At 41.9% G+C, this 27500-nt stretch overlaps 1 protein-coding gene across 1 annotated transcript in view; it reads right to left on the reverse strand.

Moving 5' to 3' along the window:
* Positions 1-27500, reverse strand: part of LOC308092298 (neuronal acetylcholine receptor subunit alpha-7-like) — a gene marked incomplete at its 5' end in the record, with an annotated part of 40170 nt that overhangs the window by 11889 nt on the left and 781 nt on the right. Inside the window, 5 exons of the mRNA XM_080438148.1 lie at positions 4286-4453; positions 8435-8514; positions 14002-14111; positions 19302-19346; positions 27129-27268. Of these exons, the coding sequence (XP_080294274.1) occupies positions 4286-4453; positions 8435-8514; positions 14002-14111; positions 19302-19346; positions 27129-27268 (543 nt within the window). The remainder of the gene's footprint in view (positions 1-4285; positions 4454-8434; positions 8515-14001; positions 14112-19301; positions 19347-27128; positions 27269-27500) is intronic.

Here is a 27500-nt window from a genome sequence, read left to right on the forward strand (position 1 = left end):
GCAAGGATAATAGAGGAGGACTAGTCTGCCTGGTTGCCATAGCATTGCATGATGTACAATTTCAAAACCACAAAGCTGTGTGGAGTTTACAGAGGAAATTAGGAGGAGATACAGGAAGAAAAACTGGCTGGAGGGCAGCTTTAAAGAAATACATTTCCCCCTTTTCCCTTTCTTAGACACCTGTACATCATCATCATACATCAAATGTGTTCATTCTAGGGACACCACGTTTCTGGCCTTTCAACTTCTTAAGGTGGCTGCATGCTACCATTTTAGGTGATCACCCTTTCACATTTTAGGTGGAAACGTTTTCATCTAAAAGGTGATTATGATACTAGGCGCTCATAGACCGGTGATTTCAGTTAGTAAAAACAGAGAGATGTGTTGGGGTGAGCGGTAGGGGTGGGACAATATATCGATATCGCGATATATCGCGATACTTTCTCCCGCAATAACTAATCGATATACTGCCGAAAAATATCGATATTTTTTTTTATTTTATTTTTTTTTTAGTTTGTGATACGTTGTTTTTCCTACTCTGTATTTGTGTAATGATGATTTTGGTGCTATTTTATGTGTTTATGAATTGAATACAAGGACTATCGTGATATATCGTTGGTGAAATTTCTTGCAATATTGAATATCGTGATATCGCAATATATCGAATATCGTCGAATATCGTGATATATATTGTTATCGTGGGCCTAATATCGTGATATATATCGTATCGTGAGGTACCCATATCGTCCCACCCCTAGTGAGCGGTGAGTCGCTTATCACCGCAGCTCAATGACGTCACGTTGTAGTTTTCAAACCACCGCGGTGAGAGGGTGATCACCGAAAATGGTATCATGCGCCCCCCCCTTTACTGTTGCTGATCTAGAAACGGAAGATGATTCTACTGTTCTACTGTCTTTGTGAGTGTCTGTCAGTTAAAGATGCAGTCCAAAGATAATGTACACACACCAACAAAGACCTGCTGGGCAGGTCTCACAATCATCAGAGTGAATAGAATTGGTATTACAAAGAAACTTAAAGGACAACTTTGTTTTTTACAACCACGGTTTATGTTTTAGCTTGTAATTAAAGTAAATAAAAGATGAGTAGACAATGTCTTTTTTTTTTCATTTACTGCTTTCTATAGTTTTAGCAATTTTGTTTACACAATAACCTGGCGATTTCTATGTTATTATTTACAGTAGCTCTTCTAGCCCCCAATTACTCACATCTGGCCATCAAAGACCACGGGACCTTTTTTATTGTGTAAAAAATACATATTTATTTAGCCACCTGCCCGAATGCCCCCGCCCACTGTAAAAAAGATAACGAAAATTGCTAAAACTATAGAAAGCAGTAAAAGATTTCTTTTTAACACTCATCTTTTATTTACTTTATTTACAAGCTAAAATATAAACCTTGGTTGTAAAAAAAACAAAGTTGTCCTTTACTGTAACAAGCCACCATCAATAGCCTCAACCAATTAGAACAATTCGAGAACAGTAATTCAACATCAGAGAGTGGAAAGTATATCAAAGTGTATCACTCAGAAAAAAGCGCAACCATACCCATTTATGTCACAAGTACCAGGCACACGTACAGTAAAGAATATACAAAACCAAATAAAAATGTAAATGCAGGTGAAAGGCAGTACAGAGTATGACCCACACCAAACAGAATAAGGTAAGTAAGTATAGTATACTGTATAGTACAAAGTACAAGATCAAACCAGCAGGAAACAGCAAAGCCCCTTTGATGTGTTTCATCCATGGCTCAATACACTCACAGCTGTTACTGTGTGCACTGCAGGGGGTTTATACAGTTATTGCTGCTGTCAGGTGGAAACCTCATAATGTCCAAAACATCTACTTTTCAGGATTCAGATTCAAAAGTAGCTAAAATAGCAGATCTACAAGCTCAAAACGCATTGCGATGCGCCATATTTTGAGCTTGTGGATCGGATTGTTTTGCTACTTTTTTGTGATACTGTAGTATGGTGAAGTAGGTCATTAATTTATGAAACAGTTAAAATATGGAGATACAAGGTTTGCGCGCGCTGCGCGCGCGCGCGTGTGTGTGTGTGTGTGTGTGTGTGTGTGTGTGTGTGTGTGTGTGTGTGTGTGGGTGGGTAGTGCGTGTGGGTGTGTACGTGTGTGTGTGTGTGTACTGTATGTATAGTATGTGGGTGAGATTGAGCATGAACAGAAGAGAAATATGTGACGAGCTCAGCTCACTGGGATTTTCAATTAGCTGCAGTGTGAATGGACCATTGGCTGAGCTGTGTAACTCTGGAGGGGGGTCCTCTGTCATTCTCTCTCTCTCTCTCTCTCTCTCTCTCTCTCTCTCTCTCTCTCTCTCTCTCTCTCTCTCTCTTCCATATTCTCTCTGTCACTGGTTTGTACAAATGGAGGCACTTTGCTTTGGGGAGCAGACCAGGCTGAACTGTGGTCATTAAACAGGGAGAGGGGCTCTGTTTTACTGGAATGGCTGTACAGTCTGCTGTCTGTCTTATGCTGTCACCCTTTACAATGTCTGTTATAATGTTATAATGTACCGTATGTCTCATTACGTGTGTGTGTGTGTGTGTGTGTGTGTGTGTGTGTGTGTGTGTGTGTGTGTGTGTGTGTGTGTTTGTGTGTGTGTGTGTGTGTGTGTGTGTGTGTGTGTGTGTGTGTGTGTGTGTGTGTGTGTGTGTGTGTGTGTGTGTGTGTGTGTGTTTGTGTGTGTGTGTGTGTGTGTGTGTGTGTGTGTGTGTGTGTGTGTGTGTGTGTGTGTGTGTGTGTGTGTGTGTGTGTGTTGCTGATGCTGACCTAAGACCAGGAAAAACAGACCGGAGTTTGTAATATAATTGCAATTTGCTGCCTGAGATCACTGTAAGTAGCGACTGCACACACACACACACACACACACACACACACACACACACACACACACACACACACACACACCACACACACACACACACACACACACACACACACACACCACACACACACACACACACACACACACACACACACACACACACACACACAGACAGACCCACACACACACGCACGCGCGCACACACGATGATAGTACATCATGAACGATATTGGTTGGACTGGTGATTCTGGACAACCGGATCTCCGTATGTCGACTGATACGCCCATATATGGGCTATCCGACCGACTTCGCGGCAGCGCCGAGTTTGACGTCAGTCGGTCCCATATATGGGCGGGCATGCCCATATATGGGCATTGTGGTCGGATGTGGTTTTGGACAACCGGATCTCCACTTGAGACAATTTATGGGCGTATCAGCGTATCATCTGACCGACTCAATGCCGAGCACGACTCTTTTTTACCATATTGCCCATCTCTAACGTACACCCAAGCACGCGCGCACACACACACACACACACACACACACACACACACACACACACACACACACACACACACTTACACCCTTAGGTTGGCCTGAGCTGCACAGTAGGATATGTAAGTCAGCCAGCAGGGTCAAACTGGCTTCAGCAGCAGAAAGCTTTAATTACTATTGGCTTAATGATGGAGAACAGGACACTGTTCCTGCAAACACACCCATCCTTAGATACAGTACAGGAATAATAGCATGGCACAGGAGGTATAGACCACACACACACACACACACACACACACACACACACACACACACACACACACACACAAACACACACACACACACACACACACACACACACACACACACACACACACACACACACACACACACACACACACACACACACACACAACACACACACACAGAGTCATGTACATACACTATAGGGGTGCGTAATATTAGCTGGCATTGCGTGGGATTAACTCACAAGTGGAGGAACTTGTGAGTGAATCCCACGTGATCAGTCTGGCAATGTCAGGCTAGCGTAATATGGCGATATTAGACTTGAATGATTAAAACGTCTCCACAATCTGCTTTTACATAGAGCTCATTCTATCATGATACAATGAGTGACTGCACATTCTATCAGTTGCAATGTCGTTCTATACATTATTTTATACTCTATAGTATAGTCGCCGGAAAAACAGATCTACAAGCCTACCACACATTGTGATGCTACACGTTTGTAGATCTGTTCTTTTTGCTCATACACACATCCAAAGTTTTCCAGCACAAATTTTCATTCTGTTTTCTCCAACTCATGGTTTGTTAATAGTGCTGAGCAGTGCAGCTCATTCATTCATTCATTGGTTCGTTCGTTCGTTCGTTCGTTCATTCACACACATTCATTTAATTGTCTCAGTACCTACGAGTTCCCACTCTCCGTTGACGATGTAACCCGAGATGTCAGCCTCGACCAACTGCAGATCCAGAGACCAGCCTCCGTAGGTCCATGAACCAAACTTCAGGTCACAACGTTGAACATCAAAAGGAAACCAGCGCACGTCGATGTAGCAGGTGCTCTTAAAGATACCTGAAGGATCAAATGTATCATTATTACTCTTAGAAGTTGTGTTTGACTTTGTTTCATATTTCATGTTTTCTGCTCATGATGCTTAAATCACACTGTAAAGTACATAAGGCTTGCAGAGTTATATGAAATATGCTCTGTAAATAAATACAATATTTAATGGTAGTATATATATATATATTCACCTTTGAATATTTTATTTAGACAGACATTTAAGAAAGCAGAGAGGAAAAATATGTACATAAGACATAATAATTATTATTATGTAGAAGAGACAGACAGTAGGAAGGCCGAGATGGAGACAGTGTAGGAGAGACACACAGTAGGAAAGCTGAGATGGAGACAGTGTAGGAGAGACACACAGTAGGAAAGCTGAGATGGAGACAGTGTAGGAGAGACACACAGTAGGAAAGCTGAGATGGAGACAGTGTAGGAGAGACACACAGTAGGAAAGCTGAGATGGAGACAGTGTAGGAGAGACACACAGTAGGAAAGCTGAGATGGAAACAGTGTAGGAGAGACACACAGTAGGAAAGCTGAGAGGGAAACAGTGTAGGAGAGACACACAGTAGGAAAGCTGAGAGGGAGACAGTGTAGGAGAGACACACAGTAGGAAAGCTGAGAGGGAGACAGTGTAGGAGAGACACACAGTAGGAAAGCTGAGAGGGAGACAGTGTAGGAGAGACACACAGTAGGAAAGCTGAGAGGGAGACAGTGTAGGAGAGACACACAGTAGGAAAGCTGAGAGGGAGACAGTGTAGGAGAGACACACAGTAGGAAAGCTGAGAGGGAGACAGTGTAGGAGAGACACACAGTAGGAAAGCTGAGAGGGAGACAGTGTAGGAGAGACACACACTAGGAAAGCTGAGAGGGAGACAGTGTAGGAGAGACTAATCTCTCAAGAGAGAATTCAGCTCAGCAGCTAATTTTTTCTTTCTTTTTTCAGCCGATGGGTTCCCAGATGAGAGGGAGACAATGTAGGAGAGACATACAGTAGGAAAGCTGAGAGGGAGACAGTCGGAGAGACAGAAAACTGGAAAGCTGAGAAGGAGACAGTGTAGGAGAGGCAGTAGAGAAGACTGGTGGGATCTGATCCTAGATCAGCCATGGTGGGTCAAGCAATGACCAATAACCACTGATGCCCTATTTTGTACTTCAAAGTACTCACAGGCTTTTAGATACGCTATTTTAGAAAAGGGATAAAAAAAATGACATGCCCAAAATAGGGATGCCGGGTTGGCAGTGGTTGAATGGAACTCAATGACAACCTCAGTCAGCAACACACCTATATAGTTGCCAATAATCAGTGATCAATATAAACATTTTAGGCCTGATGAAGTGCTATTCTCAGAGGACCAGCACATGGAGACAGACAGCGGGACGTTTGGCACGGATCATTTTGTGAATTCAAGCAGCAGCCGAGCTCAGGTGGACTGGGGGGGGGGGTGTAGGATTAGCTGCCCTTAACGTTTAGCTTCCAGTTGATAGACTGTGTGTGTGTGTGTGTGTGTGTGTGTGTGTGTGTGTGTGTGTGTGTGTGTGTGTGTGTGCGTGTGCGTGTGCGTGTGCGTGTGCGTGTGCGTGTGTGTGTGTGTGTGTGTGTGTACGCCTGTGTGCGTGAGGATGGGGATGAGGTGGAGTGGAGGGGAGTGGGGACAACGACAGGGTGACAGGTAACATTTATGGGTCAGTAGAGACAAAGGACAGAGAGGGGACTGCCACACACACACACACACACACACACACACACACACACACACACACACACACACTCACAAATTACATACGTCCTATTTAGACATCTCCGCCTCACTCGTTTCACCTCGATCAATCACTGGTTTGACATAACGACGCTGCTAAAGGTCATAAAGTGGATTTACTGGGCTGTGAGGACTGTCTGCCACCATGAAAATATACACAAAGACAGCTTACTATTGGAACACAGAGGACAAAACACAGTGTGTTCATATCGTTGCCATGCAGGCAGAAACCGCTTATGTCCATATTTTTATGTTGTTCTTTCATAAATGAATGCCCTATTTCACCATACCATAGTCACACAGAAGTAGCAAAAACTGCCGATCTACAAGCTCAAAAACGCGTCGCTTCGTGGCGTGTTTTGAGCTTGTAGGCCTGCTATTTTTTAATTAGAATTTGGACACATGAGGCTTCTACCAGACAGCAACGATGCACTGCTGGGCTGTTAAGGGTATTTGTACATCCGGTCCAGGGAAAGTTGACTGAGCTCAGTGAGTGCAATGGCATTGTATGGACTTTACACAGTTACATTCTCACTTGGGAGCTGCAGTACAAACTAAGTTTTCTATTGTTGGTCAGTGGTCACTGGGAGCTGCCTAGTACAAAGCAACACAGTCTTCTAGAGAAAAGAAAAGCCCCTGGGCTTACTTCAGGCACACTCGCATCGAGCCAAGGATATAAATATAATGGGATTTTCTGTTCGCTATAGAGTCTACAAAATTGACTTTGAGAGCACCTTGCTCTCAAAGGACCGGACTGGAGGTTACTCTTTTAACCTGTGAGCATCCAGTATGTTTTGTTCTTTCTCACAGTACTCTCCTGTTGGACACTGGGAGCTGTCCGCTTGAGTAGTTGCGGGTTAAGTGCCTTGCTCAGTGGCACACTGCCAGTAGTTAGGGGGGAAGGGAGCGTTTCTCATTCACTTTCCCCAAAACCATTCATTGTCTCAGCTGTTCATGGTGGGTCTCAGCTGCTGTAGAACATTATGACCGCGGCCGGTCCCTCAGGGACCATAACGCTAATCTCTGCACTATAACTTCCAACGACCTCACTGACCCAGCGTGAACCCTCCTAAAACCCCTAGATTTGTTTACTCTGGTTTGTTTAATTTTATGTAAGTGTTACGTGTTGTTGTGTTAACCGGTTCAGACACCAGAACACCTCAGTGATGTTGTTTTGCTGGGTGTCACCTTCATACACATAATTAATATATACAGTATACAAGGACAAGAAACAAGCTCTCTTAGTCAAAATAAATAAATAATCAATATAATGTACATGCGACCAAACGCAGCAAATGCTGTATGATTGTTTCATTTCATAATAACGTTTCAATTCATTTTACAAAGTGGGGGGATTAGAGCTACAACATGAGAAGTAGATCTTGCTTAGATTGACGTTTTGGAATGAAATCTTAAATACATCTTTGGAAAAATAAAAAAAGGAGAGGGCCAAGCATAGTATAGTATAGACCCCTGGGGGGACTCCGGTCAACGAAGTATGATTTAAGTGGTTAATCAGTCTGAAACTTTATAACACGAACAGCTGCTCTCCCCTGTTGTTCTAGAACAAGAACAGTAATAAAATGTCTTTGTTGTTTGTTTATTTTGTCTTGAGTAATGTGCAGCCTGAGCCCTGTCCCCAGAACTCATTGCATGATGTGAATAAAAAGAGAACTGAACTAAAGGTGAAGAAAAATAGCCTTTTGCTTTGGAGAGAGAGGCAGGAATCTCAAGGACTGGTCCACAGTGTGGGAGGGAGTCTGCAGGGCAGCGGTTCAATTATGAGTCTCCTACATAACTCAGAGAGATATACCGTACGAAAAATCAAGCCAAACATACACTTCACACTTCCTCTGCACCAACACGGTGGGAACAACAAAGTGGTCGAATGGAGAGATAATAATGTTCTTGAGATCAGTGGTGGAAAGTAACTAAGTACATTTACCCAAGTACTGTACTTAAGTAAAAAAAAATAGGTACTTTTACTTTACTTAAGTATTTCCAATGTTCAGTACTTCAGTTCTCTTCTACTCCACTAGATCTCAAAGGCAAATATTTTACTTTTACTCCACTACAATTATTTGAAAACTTTAGTTACTTGTTACTTTGCAGATTTTGGTTATTATTACAAACATACAAAAAAAACAAAAAGTTGAAATATGGAGATACAAGGTTTCTGTCCAACAAATGATAGTATAGAATAGAATAGAAAAAAATAACCTACCTGGGGGCAGGTACTGGCAGTAACCTGTAGAGTTGACCAGAACATTGGTGTGAAATGTAGCATCAAATCTCTCATCAGCACTGTGGAGACAGACAGGCAGATTGGCACACAGTCAGACAGACAGACAGACAGACAGACAGACAGACAGACAGACAGACAGACAGACAGACAGACAGACAGACAGACAGACAGACAGACAGACAGACAGACAGATAGAGGGATTAGCTGTTAGAGCAGTAAGTGTTGAAGCAGCACTGCTGTTTATCTGTTTATCACTCTTAGTCAGCCTACAGTATATACACTGCACACACACACACACACACACACACACACACACACACACACACACACACACACACACACACACACACACACACATTGTATGCTGACAAACATGCAGAACACACGTACACAGACAGAAAGTGAATGAGGGTGTTATAAGCGAGCAGTCGCTCAGTGCAGATTCAGCACACAGGCGCGCACACGCGCACACACACACACACACACACACACACGCGCGCGCGCTCACGTGAATGAGCAAGCACGCACGCTTGCACACACGCAGTAAATTGTCTTGTTTCCACGAAGTAGATGTTATGACTTGCATTACACACACACCCACACACACACACACACACACACACACACACACACACACACACACACACACACACACAATTCCAAGGACTAACAGTCTGTCCTGCCAGATAATACATCATGCTGCTCCTGATGCAACCGTTCCATAAATCTAAGTGGCCGGGGTGTGCTCCTGCACACAGTTAGAGACTACATCACCACTCAGCAACATTGTAGCATCTCTCTGCCCTGTGGGTCAGCTAAATGTTTACCTGCTCTCCCAGTGCTCTCCCCAACTCTCTGCTTAACGGACCATGACAATATACTGTACTGTATGTCATTGTCTATTCACAGTTTTGGCCATGTTATACATAATTAACCACTGACCGTTTTCACTTTATTAGCGTCATTTGTATATTTTGTGTTTGTTTACATTTTCTCCAAGGTTATTAAAATTTTGTCAATGTTGCCCTAAACCATCATTGAAAATGTTTCAAATGCATTAAATGCAAGTATAATGTTACTTAGAAAAAACATAATCATGCAATAGTATTTAGTTGAAATTAAATTAATAAATTCCATTTACAGCACTGCAGGGTAGCCTGTATATAGCTTACGGTGTGTGAATCCTCTCGTTCATACTGCTACTGCACATCCTTTCCTTTTTTTTTAACTTGATTTTTTTATCCCACAATTTTGTAACCCTTTTTTCACCCGGTGCCAATTTGATCCTGGCGCTACACTCCCCCCACCAGCGGGTCTCACAGAGGACATTTGTCTAATAGTGCATTTCCTATTGTTTAATGATTAATTAATTGATAAAGCGTTTCGAAAAACGATGAACATTTTCTTTAATCATTTTTTTATGCGCATACCTAGTCTAGGATTTCAGGAACACTGTGTGTCCACTTGTGTACTCTATGTCTCTGATACTTGCACTCCTTTGATTTGATTTGATTGTTATTAGGAATTCAAAGCACAACTCTGACTGAAACTGAACTGAAAACACTTATTTCCAAAAGTTGACCCTGGTCCAGTGAAAACAAGTTGGCTGTTTCATCACCCAAACATATAAATACAGGAAAACAGCTCAGGGTTGACTCTGCGACAGTGAAAACAACTTGGGGACTTAATAATTTGACTTTGGCTCAAACTTTATACCATGTTGTCTAATGAACGAGAGTACTGCTCTCAGCGTTGGTTTCGCCCACACTCATTAAATCCATGCAGGTCAATACCAGTGACAGGCTTTGGGATCCCACGCTCGCAAAACGCATGTGTGTGTGCACGTGCTTGCGAGGCACTCACGCACGCACAAACAAATACACAAACACACACACACACACACACACACACACACACACACACACACACACACACACACACACACACACACACACACACACACACACACACACACTCACGGTCTTAAAACCGCATTGTTAATGAGCTGATGCTTGCCACAACAGTTACTCAGCAGCAAGCAGCAGTATGTTCAGTTAGAGACACAGTAAAGATTTCCCTGAACTACTGCTGCACTTTGACTCTTCACTTGGGCGGAATTGTTTGGGGGGGGGGGGGGGTATCACATCTGGCCATCTTTTCAGTTGGCAGTTATGAGGAATGGTCTTAAAACTGAGTTTTTACATTTATATTTTCCTCTGCCGTTAAACATTCAAGGAATGACTGTCTACAGTACGAATACAGGAAAAATGCAGGATGCAGTAAATGCATGAGCAGGGATTTCAGTAGCTCATTAACAATATTAACACCTGCCATTACAATTACTTCCAGTAGGTGTACGCTTACAACCAGCTAACATATCAGAACAGATCCTACAATGAGACGAGCTATTAAGTGATAATGTATTATCTCTGACAGTGAAACAAGGCTATCTTTGGTAGTGTGATAGACGTAACGCTGCTGTGAGGGGCTGATATCACAATGTAATGAGCTGCATTAGATTGTTTACTGAGTCGTAACAAAAGAGCTGAAAATAAACCCAGGAGCTGACAGCTACTGTAACATTCACGCTGTCAGCAGACTACACAACACCTTGCTTGAGTTGCTTCATATTCATATTCACACATTTTTCACACTTGGGAGCTGCCCAGTATAACCACAGTCTTCTACTGTTGGAAACTAGGAGCTGCCCAGTACAACCACAGTATTCACTGTTGGTCACTATAGGAGCTGCCCAGTACAACGTCAGTATTCACTTTTGGACAGTCGGAGCTGCCCATGCAGTACAACCACAGTCCTCTACTAATTGGTCACTGGGAGCTGCCCATTGCAACCACAATCTTCTACCTGTTGGCCATTGGGAGCTGCAGTTAATATAAACTGCTTGGCTGAAACTATAGCTGTGATATGAATACACAATATGTAATTAATACTCTGTTATGTAGATAATATGAACTGGAATATGTACTGGAGACTCTGTTATGTTGTTAATATAAACTGGAATTATGTACTAGAGACTATGTATAAACTATTATATGAACTAATATGAACTGTAATATGTACTGGAGATTAAGTTGTTAATACAAACTGGAATATGTACTGGAGTGGAGACTATGTTGTTAATATGAACTGGAGTATGTACTGGAGAATATGTTTTTAATATGAAGTGGTATATGTACTGTAGATTCTGTAATGATATTCTTGTCTTGTGCATTGTGTATTTATTGTCTTGTCTTTTTTATATTCAGTACAGAGAAGCCAATGGCAAATTTCCTCATGTTTTGACCATAAAGCTTTATTGTATTCTGCTGTTACCCAAGCATCGTTACACAGTCCTGTGCCCTCTATTACTTTCAGCTTTAGCTGTAGTGTTCGTGATTTATATAGCTCATAAATTATTCCATGCATTTCTTCCTGTTCACTACAACAGGTTCATGGTCCGTTGGCCTGTACAGTACAGTACAGCACGTCACCACACAGCTTGACTAACAACAACACACCTCATCTACAGCTGGGATGGAACCGTTGTGACATAAACATGTACAGTACATGTACTGTACATCTATAATAAACCTTAGAGAACGTCTCCCACATTCATTTGAATCTGAGAGCGTAAACATTGAGTGTTAATTAACTCTGGGGACTCTGGTTTGAGGATGGTAATGTTCATGTTTATTGGTAGCACAATTGAACAGGTAAAGCTGCCTTTAATCGACTACACTGGCTAAAAAGGTGGTCCTAATGAAATGACACGACCCACCAAAAGAAAACAGTCTTTTATTGCAGTCATATCATTTGCCATCTGTGCGTCATATACATTCCACCTGGTTCTACAAATAAAGGGGAAGAGGTCGAGGGATGTCATATTTATTTGCCGGATAGTTAAATATGTCTGTCAGTCAAACTCATACATTGAGTAATAATATTGCTGACACAGGAACGCCACGACCACAGTGTCAGTTTCAATACTTGTGGATCTCAGTGCTGGTGGGAGATTTTGTTATAGTGCCTGCACAGAACTCGGAGAAAGCACTGTGCTGGGTTGTTATCTGCCTGATTGTGCCAGTTTACCAGCCTAAAACTACGGGTCCATATTTCACTCCTAAAAACGTTCATTAACACTCAGGATACATGGATTGCAGCTCCAGGTGCAAGCAGCACTGAGGCAGAAATAAATGTTAAGAAAAGAACACAGGGGAACGCCCAGTGGAGCACAAATCTCTACCAGGAGGCATGACCTATCTGAGGACAAAAAGATCACAAAGCATGTCTACAGTAAGTGACAGTATATCAGCCATATTTTAGGTTTAGGGAGTAATGCTGCGTTGCACGGGCAACAAGCCTTCAAGCAACACTGCAGTCAGTATGACTCAGACTCCCAACCACAACCCACCCAAAGGAATAAGGTGCTACAATGTCCCTTATCTTGTTTTAAAGTCCATAAAGTTAATGAATATGAATGAGACTGAACGATCTCCATACCCACAACATTATGTGTTCTCTCTCTGCCTGATCCGTTCAATTTTCATGCCACAGCAACTTTCATTATACCTGATTTATACTTAGTTGCATGCCATGTCACGCACAGAACTTAGCTAATCTACAGCCTCCCAACGCATCGCGCTGCGACTCGTGGTGAGCTTGTAGATCAGATATTTTTGTAAATCAGCCAAGCTGCAAACTCTACTCCACCCGAGAAATCTTTTGTTTAGCAGTCCAAACGTAGGTAGTCCATCTAAATGCTTTCTACAGCTCAACTTCATCAAATTGTAGTCTATTCCTTGTCTATATAGCTTGCTTTTTTAACCTGGGTTTTATGTTGAATACACAGTAAAATGTTCTATGTTAATTAACTCCAATGTGTGTAACCAAATGGACCCGTTCCAACAGAATTTAACAGTGTGAGCAGAAAACTAAAGCAATTACCAATTTTGTGGGGTGTAACAGAAAAGTAACGAGTATTGTAACTCGTTACTGTTGGCAGCGAGTAATAAGTAAAGTAATATTACTTTTGAAAAGAATAACGAAAACTTTGCTTTAGTAACGAGCCCAACACTGACTGCATGTGAGGTCTGTTATCTCTGTACCATTTGGTTTTGTCAGTATGTACTGAGAAACTCTCTTAGTTATCAAATTTTCACTGGACCAGGCTCACTAAAACAGATTGTGGTCCTTTTACAAACCAGATAAAGTGATTCTCAACGATAATTTTTCAAGGACACAGACCAGTCCACGTAGTAATTGTATTTGTTAAACTGGTATTTCTGCTGACAGGGTAGGAGAAACCGACAGTAGGAAAGTTAAAAGGTAGACAGATTAGAGGAGAATGTTTAGAAAGCTGACAGTTGGAAAGCTGAGAGGGATACGGTGTAGAAGAGACAGACAGTAGGAGAGCTGAGAGTCAGACTGTGTAAGAGAGACAGACAGTAAGAAAGCTGAGAGGGAGACAGTGTACAATAGGAGAGACTGACAGTTGTAAAGCTGAGAGGAAGACAGTAGAAAGCTGTGTGCTGTGTTGTTGAGGGTACCTGTTGTAAAGTAGGATATCCGGTCTCCATATCTGGTTGTCAGGGAAACGGACGTTTGTGACTCCTGGGTAATCAGACTGGTTCCACCGGAGGTAGTAATCTGTCCAGTACTACAGAAGAACAACACATATATTTATAATCTGTGAATTTTTCAATTCAATTCAATTTGATTAAAGTGTCAAATCACAACAAGTTGTCTCAAGACACTTTACATGTAGAGCAGAGACCCGACAGTCCCACCCTGAGCAAGCAATTTTGCGACAGTGGCAACGAAAAACTCCCCCTTAACTGGAAGAAACGTCAGGCAGACCCTAGGCTCTAGGGTGGGCGGCCTTCTACCTCGACAGGTTAACTATCCCTTTAAGTCACATTGGAGCTGATCCCCCTTTTCCCCATTTCTCCACTCACCAGGGAGAGAAAATGTTCTCCCTGTCTGCTATGTTTTCACGTACAACATTAAAACCAGGAACAACTTCTTGCCATGAATCTGTCTTTTTAGTTGTACATCTACAGTATGTAGTGTGTATATTATCATACTAAAGGTTCTGGCCGCACATCTAGAGTTCATGTCGATCACACCTACTTCGCACAGGCAGATCCGACCGAAATGACCATTTATGGAGATCCCTGATGTCATCACTGATCTCTGTATCTGTCGGTCCTTATCCCTTTTATGCCCGTACATGGAGATCCCTTGTGATTACAGTTACATTATTGGTAAATGCCGCCCGCCCCCGTAAATGGACATATGGGTATGTCCATATACAGGGCATATCGGTTAAATGGAGCTGACTGATTAGTTTGCACCTGATGCGTGACGACACATTGAGGTTAGACAACACACTCCATACTTGGGAGTAGCTGCATTGGGAACTCCTTATATGGTTATGGCTGAGTCATAGTGACATGAGCGTTATGACGTGGTCCGCCTGTCCTCCCATTAGCCAATTTTAATATAGGATATATTGTATTTCTAAGCGAATCTCTGAGATACACCAGCACTGGTATAACCAGCACCATCGTGAAGCAGTTTGTTTATGTTTAATGATGAAACCAAGAAAGAAAGAAATCTCTGCAAACCCGCGGGCGACTTACGCCCGTAGGCTTGTCGCGATCTTGAAGCTTTTCCTTAAGCTTTTCCTTAAGCTTTTCCTTAAGCTTTTCCTTAAGCTTTTCCACACTGCATTTTCAATGAAGGCACAATGAAGCTTTTCCCTCAGTCAGTTACATACAAAGCTTTGAAAAATTGCCTCCATTGAAAATTCCCACAACAGTGTCTCAGCAGCCAGAACAGGGGCTCAGAACATCCTGAGAGAAATCTTTTTTGTGCTTTAGTTTTTAACAAATGAATGTTTTTGACCATTGCAAAACAGCATAAAATGTCCACTTTAAATAACATAACATATGAAACTATGTTAAAGGGATACTTCACTTTAGGGCCGGGGAAACATTTAAAAAATATATTAAAAATAAATTAATATGGAAAATTATGGAAAATTCATGGCCCCCTCACGCATTAGAGTGTCCTACTAATGCGTGAGGGGGCCATGAATTTTCCATAACTTTTTTCATTTATTTTTAATATATTTTTTAAATGTTTCCCCGGCCCGAAAGTGAAGTATCCCTTTAAGTCTAAAAACTTAGAATCTTATAAATTCTAACCAAAACTAGAAATAAAAATAGATCAAAAACTAGATGTAGACTGTCAGTCCAAGAATACATAAATTAATTAAGGCAACAGGACTGCTTCACTTCCACTTCTCTTTCTTGTACCTAGACTTTGTCAGTGGAATTGTGTTGCTAAGGAACAGCTTAATTTCCTGTCAGCTACTGATATTTACAAACACTGTTGAATACATACTGAAAACTAACATAATATGTCATAGTGTAAATAAATATATTTATTAAAATAGCTCTAATATATTTGAGGACAAAATAGATTGTATATTTTGAAAGAGAACGTGAAGTCAATAGTATAGAATAGAAAATGATAGCTGAAAACCTTCCAAGACGGCGCCACCTGTCCATTGAACTCAATGGACAGGGGGGGGGCGGTCACTCGTTCTAAATATTATATTCTTTGGGTATGGAATATGCAGCATTTACCAGTAATGTGTGAATGCATCAGCCACAACAGTGAAGATGCATACAGCTCACAAACATGGAGGATGTTTACCATGTATTTTCTGGACTGGACTGAGGAAGTGGTTATTATAAGTCTGTTGATGCAGATATGAAGCTCCCTCTTCATGTTTTGTATTCTCACAGTGTTTTGATGTTAAATGTGTCTGCTCCTCTGCAAGGAAAAGGTTGGCTGTTTTCCTGTCATACCATTCTCCACCCCCACTCCCCTCGTACACACACACACACACACACACACACACACACACACACACACACACACACACACACACACACACACACACATAATATTGTATAATATTCAGTATTATTATATTTTATATTAAGCTATTTTATGTTTGACCCTTTGGTTCTCCATTTTATTTAATTATCTATGCTGCATCATCCAAGTCACGAGGCTTCAATGTCCGAGAGGCAGTAATGCATTTTCATATTAGAACACACACACACACACACACACACAAACACACACACACACACACACACACACACACACACACACACACACACACACACACACACACACACACACACACACACACACACACACACACACACACACACACACACACACACACACACACCATCTCCAGTTAAGCCAGCGGCACAGTAACGGACGGATGAATGTTGGACTTCCAAATTAAATTAAGCAAAAAGACTAAATGGTCCTGGAAGCATATTAGATCCTGTGTGTGTGTGTGTGTGTGTGTGTGTGTGTGTGTGTGTGTGTGTGTGTGTGTGTGTGTGTGTGTGTGTGTGTGTGTGTGTGTGTGTGTGTGTGTGTGTGTGTGTGTGTGTGTGTGTGTGTGTGTGTTGCTGTTGCTGTTGCTGAAAGGTAAGGCTGAGTCTCAAGGGAACAAACAACCTTTTCCTCTGAGAGGAACAAAAGGAACCGATGAAGATAGATATGTTGCCTTCATAAACACACAGCCAAAAGGTTTCACATTATACAGACGAAGATGAAGCTTAATTCACATTTGAATGAGTTTCAATCCTCATTCCAATTTGAATGATTTGAACAAGTTTTCATTATGTATAACGTGAAACAGAAGTGAATAGAAAGGAGCTGCCACAAAAAGCACTCTGTAAAATTGTGTGTGTGTGTGTGTGTGTGTGTGTGTGTGTGTGTGTGTGTGTGTGTGTGTGTGTGTGTGTGTGTGTGTGTGTGCGTGCACGTGCGTAAGTGTGTTGTGCCTGTGTGCAACCGTGCGTGTGTGTTCCTGTGCCTGCGTGTATGTCAGTCACACAATACAAGGGTACTGCCCTTGTCAGTCTGACAGACAGCGATACAGACAAACAGACAGACAAGCAGACTGACAGACAGACAAGTAGACAAACTTCTGAAGGCAAAAGGAGGTATTTGCGGATGCAGAGCAAATCTCATTCCCTGGATGCTCAGATTTTCTCCACTCGAAGCAAACTGGGTCAAGTACAAAGGCCTTCAATTCATTTTGACCATGCCCGAGACCTTCCCCCTAAAGCCAAATGAGAATTAGGGACAAGATTGTTTGTCTTCACGTGTCCATTTTATTATGGAGTTTCATTCATCCCTCCTCCATCCATTCCATCCATTCACTGCATGGCCCTTGAACTGGACCGGAAACAGCTGTAATGGTTGGCCGAAGTGTGGCTTTAATCTCCTTAATGGAACTGCTCTCCTGGACCTACAGTGCAGTATTGTTGAGAGCAGTGGTGTAATGGGGATTTTTTTTCCCAGGGTAACGGTATTTTAATGACGTCACATGCACGCGCGCACGCCTACCGCCACCGGTAATCCTGTTATGCAAAGTAGCCATTTGGGTACTTGGCTCGTGAATCTAGGGCAGGGCTACTCAACTTAAGATGGCTCAGGGGCCACTCAGCAAAATACCAAAAGTCCAAGGGCCGCAAGCTAAAAATGACGGTCCTATTTTGTAACACACACTACACATTGTTATTGTTATAAGAAAATTTACATTTTGACATCATATTCTTTTTACTGTACCCGTTTATTTTGTGTGTATGTCCAGTGGCGTCAGTTCAGCAAAAGCTACGGTATGGCAAGGTTAGGGTTGCCAACTCCCAGAGATTGAAATAAAGGACACCTATCCTGGGCGCTCGGCAAAGCCCAGGATCTTCAGCCAGGGTCAAATCCCCCCCCCCCCCAAAAAACGAAACGCATAGAAAACTATGCATTATACCTGTAACAATTTACGCACCTGTATATGTCTGTCTGTTTGTTTTTGAAGAAAAAAATGAAGCAACCCATATATTTGAACGGAAATGTATATTTTTATCCTGTGCTTAATGTTTTGTTTTTTTGTTTTTTTTGTTTTTGACCATGAGGGGCCACAGAGACGCTGCGTTGGGGCCGCATGCGGCCCGCGGGCCACGGGTTGAGTAGCGCTGATCTAGGGGGGTGAAAATGTTCCAGTGGAACGCTGTGGTGTCCCGTGTAGAAACCAAAACACCTTGAGAGGCTGGACCTATGGCTGGACAGGGGAGAGGACAGGGATTCAGGGAAGCTTGGGGGAGGGAGAGGAGAGGCTGAACGGGGAGCCTGGGTGATGTATTTTGAGTGAGGACAGGTGAGGCTGGAGGAGAGCGAGGCTGGCCAGGGACCAGACAGAGTTTGGGACAGGAGCTGGCTCCTAGACACCTCCATTTATATTTTCCAACATTTAAATAGAATTTCAGGCATTCAGCTGATGTCATCCAGAGACATTTACATTACAATTATGCTTCTGAAGGATTCTGAGTATTGCTCAAGGACACTGTCACAACACTATTGATGGATTCACTGGCAATTGTAATGTGTTTGTATAGCACTTTATAAATCAGAGAGCATCAGATATAAAAAAAAGGAAAGAAAATCGTGTGAGAAACATAATAAAAGAGCATAAAAAGATGAGAATACTAAAACACACAGGGGACTCTGGAGAACAGAGGAGAGAGAAAGTGCAAGAGAAGAGAGAGAAGAGAAGAGAAGAGAAGAGAAGAGAAGAGAAGAGAAGAGAAGAGAAGAGAAGAGAAGAGAAGAGAAGAGAAGAGAAGAGAAGAGAAGAGAAGAGAAGAGAAGAGAAGAGAAGAGAAGAGAAGAGAAGAGAAGAGAAGAGAAGAGAAGAGAAGAGAAGAGAATGAGGGAGGGAGGGTTGTAGGTGGAGGAGAAGAGAACTCACCAGCTGTAACCAGATGTTGGTAGTCAGTACCTGGTTCTTCTCATCCTGAAAATAAAGACAACACACAACTTAGTTAGTAAGAGTAAGTTAGTAAGATGTTGTTGTTGTTGCACGTCGTTATTATGTTTTCGCCCCTGTCCGGTACAATCTTTAATTCCTGTCACCTTCTCTAGAGCGCACATCCAAAGGTGCTTTCACTTCTGCCCATGGGGGAACAACAAGTTGAACAGTAAGTCTTAGGAGTGCCATTTCCCCCCACAGGTTCCTCTGATCCTGACCACTGGTCCTGACCGTGTGTGCGTGCGTGCGTGCGTGCGTGCGTGCGTGCGTGCGTGCGTGCGTGCGTGCGTGCGTGCGTGCGTGCGTGCGTGCGTGCGTGCGTGCGTGCGTGCGTGCGTGCGTGCGTGCGTGCGTGCGTGTGTGTGTGAGTGTGCGCGCGCGTGCGTGTGTGTGTGTGTGTGTGTGTGTGTGTGTACAGTGTCATTTTGATGAATGTCCAGCCTTTGAGAAACATTCCCAGGTAGGAAGCTTCTGAGTTGCATTCTGCAGTCCGGCAGCCAAGCATGGGATCTAATACAGAAGCTGTGTGTGTGTGTGTGTGTGTGTGTGTGTGTGTGTGTGTGTGTGTGTGTGTGTGTGTGTGTGTGTGTGTGTGTGTGTGTGTGTGTGCGCGTGTGCGTGTGCGTGTGCGTGTGCGTGCACGTGCACGTGTGTGTGTGGGGGGGGGATATACTCAATGTGGTAAATATTTAAAGCTGATTTTAAGCTGAGACTGTTTTATAAAGTTCATGTTTTCCATCAGGATGATCTCTACTACGCACATTTTTCTGTTCTTCCTGTGTGTTCTTTAATATTTTGTTTGCAACTAAATTAAATATTGGATGTGATTCTGTGACTAATGTATATCAAGTCAAGCCAGAATTTTAAAATAATATGCATTGATGATAGTCAATGATCTGACATTCTCATTCAAAGTTCCAATACAGCAATAATACAATCAAGAATAAGGTTTGAGTACATTTTACATCGCCTAGTTCAGCTCGCTCATTTGACTTGCCAACATCGCTTAACTGTGCTTAATGCGTGGCTGCTTAATCTATAGGCTACGTTTTGGCAAGTCTTCACAACAATATGTGTCTCCTTGCTGCATTTACTGTCATTTAAGTGTCTCCACCACAAGCTTTCTGGTCTAGAATGCCTATGCTAATTTGTACCACCTGCCAACGGCTGAAAATCTGACCCTCGCAAACTGTGTGAGCATTAGTAAATGAAGCACAATGTGTAATCAACCACATCAATCATATCTCTTATTATTTGTGTGATCCTTCCTTTAGTAGTGCAAAAAGGAGAGAGGTGCACGTAGCAGTGACACAAAAGGTGAACTTAAAATGACAAGAACAGAAATAGCAAAATGCATCTAATGCAAAAGGCTTAACAACTCTGTCCCACTTTGTTCACAAAATATTCCTGTGATCCTAGAAGAATCATGGAGGGAGGAAGTAACAGAACCAGAAGAGTCCGATGACAGATTTGTGGGTCCGATGCTGATCCCGATTTTGTAAAGTCCTAGACCACCGATCACAAATGACCCATATTTGTTGGGACACATTGGCTGCATAATTAAAAAATAATAAATAATAAAAAGTCAAATAATGGCCGATATATCAGCCAAATCGATATATCTTGATCGGGCTCTAAACCAGAATATAATAAGGTAAGTGGGAGGAAGAGGAGAGGAGGTCGAATAATGTTGTTGTTTTTAACTGATATAGAGAACAGGATATTAGAGTCGAGAAGGAAAAATCAGAAAGGGTTGGATTTGAACAGAAACACCAACATTTATGTCTTTACACAACTTCAGTAGAGCAGAAGAAACAACAATTAGAGAAAAAAGAAGAAACTGCTGCTACTGGAGCTAATAGCGTAACTAATAGCATTCCAGCAGCGTTCCTCTAGTCTAAGCTGTGTCCTCAAGCTGAGCCTAGTGAAGTTGTCAAGCAGTCCATCTGTCCATCCCAGATTCTACATGGACGTCAAACTTTGAGTCAGTTATAGCACACAGACAGCGCCTGTGAACAGACCAAACATCCTGGCCTGGTCACAGTGCAAGGGAGACGCTGGAGGCTGACTCTGCTGAGATTTAACCCTAGGTCAGCTAACATGGTCAGAGCAAACAGAAAGAGAGCTGCGAGGATGTTTTGACAAAAAATAGAGGGTGAATCCAGAACACTGAAGAAAGCCTGTTGTCAGAGCACAAGTTGTACCTGATGTCAGAGTACCCAGTACCATACCACGTTGTGACGCAAAGCTCGGCCAATCCGTGAAGCCGATGCCAACACACACACACACACACACACACACACACACACACACACACACACACACACACACACACACACACACACACACACACACACAGACACACACACACACTGACAAAGATATTTGGTGTGTCTTCCACTGACCCACGGACAGACAGATACAGACATTCGTGGTTTTTCGGTTCTGGACAATCGCCGGTCCGACCGATTCACCCAGCACAACCCCCGGGTCATCGCCGACACACGCTCCAAGTTTGAAGTCAACCGGTGTGACGCTGCCTCATGCCCAGGACAGACAGGCAGACAGACACACACAAAAGTACACAGGTTTCTGCAATTTATAGTAGATAGATTACTTACTTACTCAATGTTTGTTGTGTATGTTTACTACCTTGATGGTAGTTCTGCGAACCCTATATAAACCAAAATCTCTTTACCGAAAATGGCTGATCTACAAGCTCACAACACGTCAAGTTACCATGTGTTGTGAGCATGGAGATTTTATTATGACACGCCCAGTATAAGGATACATGGATTCATGTGGTTACAGTAGTGTTACAGTACATTGTTTCATGTTAGGTTGTCATGGCCTCACACGTCAAAGAAAACAGCAGTGATGTAATCTACAGTTGGCAATAAAATATTTAATATTTCATATCGTATTTTTCATACGTCCGGTTTGGTCCATTTCGGTTCTTGAAGTGAGAAGAGACTAAATATGACAAGACGAGATGATTTGAGGTGAGATGAGGTGAGGCGCAGCGAGACGAGACAAGATAAGACAAGATAGCATCATGGCTGACAGTCAGGATTATGAGAGACCACAGGCAGAGATTACAGATAAATATGTCTAATGATTATGATCGTGCGGTGTAATGTGCGGTACATGAGAATAGAGTCTGACACTGACTAATGTTGACACAAGCTAATGACTTGTGTCAATACATCCAACCACAGGCACACGCTGCACCCCACACTGTGCTGTTAGGACCCATGGTGTCCATGTTATGCATTATGCATCTCATACTTAGGGTTCCGGTGAGACCTTCTCGCAGTGAATAAGTTAGTGGTTCCCAAATGGTGTGTCGAGGCACGCTGGTGTGCCGTGAGAGTGAGACAAGTCCAGGTGGTGCGCCTTGGGATTTTGACAACAACATATTGTAGGAAGCTTCTGAGTTATGATTTAGAAAAAGATGTACTTTTCTATATCAGCACTTTTCTGCAGACTCATTTCCAAATACAGTGGCAAATTTTATACCCTAAAAAACGGTTTCAACCTGGCGTCCCTATTTTTATTTATTTTTAACGTTCTTTGACAAATCTTCAAAAACTATATTTTCACTATGAATATGGAGGTGCCTTGATATTTTGCCTTCCAATTGATGTGACTTTGGCACAAACATTTTGAAAACCACAGTGTTTGTGTACAGAAGAAAGGGAAAAAAAGGATCAGTGTCTGGACAAACAAAGATTATGAAAACAAATTAATTTGTTGTACTGTGCTTTAAAGTAATACTAGGTAACTTTAAAACAAAAACTAAAGTTAAATTGTATATCTTTTGTGAGTGGCAAATGTTTCACAACACCCACTCCATGAATTTCACCCACGAAAGCCTTTTATTTATATATTTTCTATTGAACGGTGTCGGGGGAGACTCTACCGCGAAAATGACGTCATCCCGCCGGAAAATGCACCGGTTTCCTGTTTGGCCAGGAACTACCGCACCGGTTTCTTGTTTGTCCAGGAACTACCGCGCTAATAACAAAAAGGAACCTCACGCTGATTTTAAGAGAATGTAGGATTGGAAGATCGAAAAACTACAGAAAAAGAAAACACAGCTCATGGTAACTAATGCTCCACTGGCTAAGAGAAACGATCCGCAGATAGTATAAAACAATTAAAAGAACGCTTTTTGAAACGCTTCCGGCTTCCGGTGAAAACAAATGGAATTCTGGGTAATCGAGGACTACGGAAAATTGTATGCAGTGACGGTAGTGACCAGCAGAGGTTGCTAAAAATCGTTATTTGTGAACCTGCATTGTACAACTTTAAGTATAGATGGTAAACTTTAAAGGTAGGGTAAGTGATATTTTTTGGTTAAAACAAAAAGTATTTTGTTAAAAGGTTAAAATACTATATTCTGATAGTAATCATTGCTATAGAGTGTTTGTTCAGTAACAGATGTCTCCCTGTCTCTCCAGCTCTTTAATAAACAGAAAATACATTTTTCGGTAGGTGTCAAAATCTCAGCCAATCAGGAGAAAGTACCCATTTTTAAGCTTAATTTGTATAGTGTTCCAGTTAAAATTTTGTCTGCTCATTTCTTAGTGTCATCACTTCCAATTTCACTTGTTTAATCTATATCCTGATTGAGTTCTCTGTCCTGGTTGGATAAAATTGGAAATGAAACTAAAAAAAAAAAAAAAAACTACAAAATACATTTTCTGTTTTATAAAGAGCTGGAGAGACATGGAGACTCTTTATATGGACAGGACACTCTATAGTAACGAGCACTATCAGAACATAGACCCATTTTGCAATTATTTGAATAATTGCAAATCACTTACCCTACCTTTAACTACTGTAGTGGTGACTACAAATGTTATTACCACACTGCCACTGTATCAGCATATACTCCAATGTATTGTATCCTAATATTTAATTATTTTATATTCTTCTCCAAATATATATATATATATATATATATATATATATATATATATATATATATATATATATGTATATATATATATATATATATATATATATATATATATATATATATATATATATATATATATATATATTAATTCTATTCTACTTTTATTTTTTTTGAATAATAAAACGTTTTTTGAAGAAGGGCGATGCAGAGCTACATTTGTTTGCAAGTTCCTGACAGTGTGCAGTCCCTTTCTTTACAATAATAATAATAAAAAAATAATAATAAAAAAAAAAGGAAAACATATTGGACATACAAGGTTTCCACCTGACAGCAACGATATTATACTCCAATTCTTTCAACTCTATTGTGTTCTATCCCATTATCTCTTACAATAGCTGCCATCAGAGCAGAGAGCAGAGTGAATATTCTATATTGTTAATGAGTCAGTATGCAGGATATGTGTTTGATGCTCTCTGGTCTTGGATAATGAAGCTCCATGCTGTGAGAGCACTGCATTGAATTTATGTCTTGTATGGAACAGTGCGTGCCTAAAACACTAACTCTCTCTCTCTACAAATACATACACACACACGCACGCACGCACGCACGCACGCACGCACGCACGCACGCACGCACGCACGCACGCACGCACGCACGCACGCACGCACGCACGCACGCACGCACGCACGCACGCACGCACGCACACACACATGGTCACGGCATAGAGCTTGTTATGCTCCGCTGTTTCTGATAAGGCCCTAAGCTGCAAAGACATGAAAACTTATTGAAAGTTATCAGCAGCAAGCACACAGACAGGCAGACAGACAGACAGACAGACAGATAGAGAGAGATAGAGAGAGAGAGAGAGAGAGAGAGAGAGAGAGAGAGAGAGAGAGAGAGAACATCAGAGTATCAAAGAGAAGCTATAGAGCAGAGATAGACAGACATCTGACATAAACTGATGAACAGGAGAGAGAGAGAGAGAGAGAGAGAGAGAGAGAGAGAGAGAGAGAGAGAGAGAGAGAGACAGACAGACAGACAGACAGACAGACAGACAGACAGACAGACAGACAGACAGACAGACAGACAGACAGACAGACAGACAGACAGACAGACAGACAGACAGACAGACAGACAGACAGACAGACAGACAGACAGACACACTCACAGACAGACACACTCACAGACAGACAGACAGACACACACACAGACAGACAGACAGACACAGACAGACAGACAGACAGACAGACAGACAGACAGACAGACAGACAGACAGACAGACAGACAGACAGACAGACAGACAGACAGACAGACAGACAGACAGACAGACAGACAGACAGACAGACAGAGACAGAGACAGAGAAAGAGACAGAGAAAGAGAAAGAGAAAGAGACAGAGACAGAGACAGAGACAGAGACAGAGACAGAGACAGAAATGGAGGTGACAATCAGACAGACAGGGGGGTAAAGCTGGAGGGAAAAGATAAAATATGAGAATCATTTAAGATTAGCTGCCATAGAGATAAGGCCAGATGATATGAAACCATACTGTGTGTGTTTCTCATTAACATTTACTGTTTAATTCGTTCACTCTCTAACCAGCACGACCACACCAGTATGAATCCATTTACACATACACTTTGTTGATGTGAACTGTTTTATACCAATGAAAATGAAGAAATTAGTAATTCATTTTTCTTTGATTTGTTTTCTTCTATTATTTAAGTAATAGGTGGGGGTGTTTGTTAAAGGTAGGGTAAGTGATATTTTTTGGTTAAAACAAAAAGTATTTTGTTAAAAGGTTAAAATACTATATTCTGATAGTAATCATTGCTATAGAGTGTTTGTTCAGTAACAGATGTCTCCCTGTCTCTCCAGCTCTTTAATAAACAGAAAATACATTTTTCGGTAGGTGTCAAAATCTCAGCCAATCAGGAGAAAGTACCCATTTTTAAGCTTAATTTGTATAGTGTTCCAGTTAAAATTTTGTCTGCTCATTTCTTAGTGTCATCACTTCCAATTTCACTTGTTTAATCTATATCCTGATTGAGTTCTCTGTCCTGGTTGGATAAAATTGGAAATTAAACTACAAAAAAAAGCTGGAGCTGGAGAGACATGGAGACTCTTTATATGGACAGGACACTCTATAGTAACGAGCACTATCAGAACATAGACCCATTTTGCAATTATTTGAAACTTTGCAAATCACTTACACTACCTTTAACAGAGAATTTGATGCACTTGACGAAGAAAATGTATAATTTATGTTATTTAAAGTTACACACACTGGTGGAATACTAATTGTGCACAAGTATTGTCTGTGTGTTTTTGTGAGCGTGCGTATGTGCGTGCGTGAGAAGTTATGATATGAGAAATGAGAGGAGCCAAGCCTTTGTGTCCTGCTGTCTTTATTATCTGGCAGGGTGTGTGTGTGTGTGTGTGTGTGTGTGTGTGTGTGTGTGTGTGTGTGTGTGTGTGTGTGTGTGTGTGTGTGTGTGTGTGTGTGTGTGTGTGTGTGTGTGTGCGTGTGCGTGTGTGTGTGTGTGTGTGCCGCAGCCTAGGCCACGTACATTGGTTGATTGTAAGAGGCTTCCAACAACTTGGGATGCCAAAAAAAATCAGCTAAACGGCTTGCAAAATTCTGTGCAATCTCTTCTACTATCGGTAGCCGCCAAATATGGCGAAGACGCTGTGACTTGTACCCTGAAGGATGTGTGGGTATTTATCCAAGATTTCTGACTGTACATTCTTACAGCACCTTGTAATATTTCTGTCCTTGTATTGTATCTCTTATGTGGACATAAATAAATGATTGAATGTGTGTGTGTGTGTGTGTGTCCTCACCACGTCCATGATCTGCATCAAACTGAAGCTGAAGTGAACAGTGAGCGAGTGAGAGTCGTTGTAAACCGGTCTCTCCAGAGGGTTGTAATTCTTCATCAGATCTTTGTACAGACGGCGCTGACCCTGTCCCTGCAGAGACACTGATGGACACACACACACACACACACACACACACACACACACACACACACACACACACACACACACACACACACACACACACACACACACACACACACACACACACACACACATAAAGTACACATAAAGTACACATGGAAAGACACACACACACACACACACACACACACACACACACACACACACACACACACACACACACACACACACACACACACACACACACAGAGA

Source organism: Gymnoscopelus braueri (genome assembly GCF_963280865.1).
Source record: "Gymnoscopelus braueri genome assembly, chromosome: 9".
In the NCBI taxonomy this organism is placed as follows: domain Eukaryota; kingdom Metazoa; phylum Chordata; class Actinopteri; order Myctophiformes; family Myctophidae; genus Gymnoscopelus; species Gymnoscopelus braueri.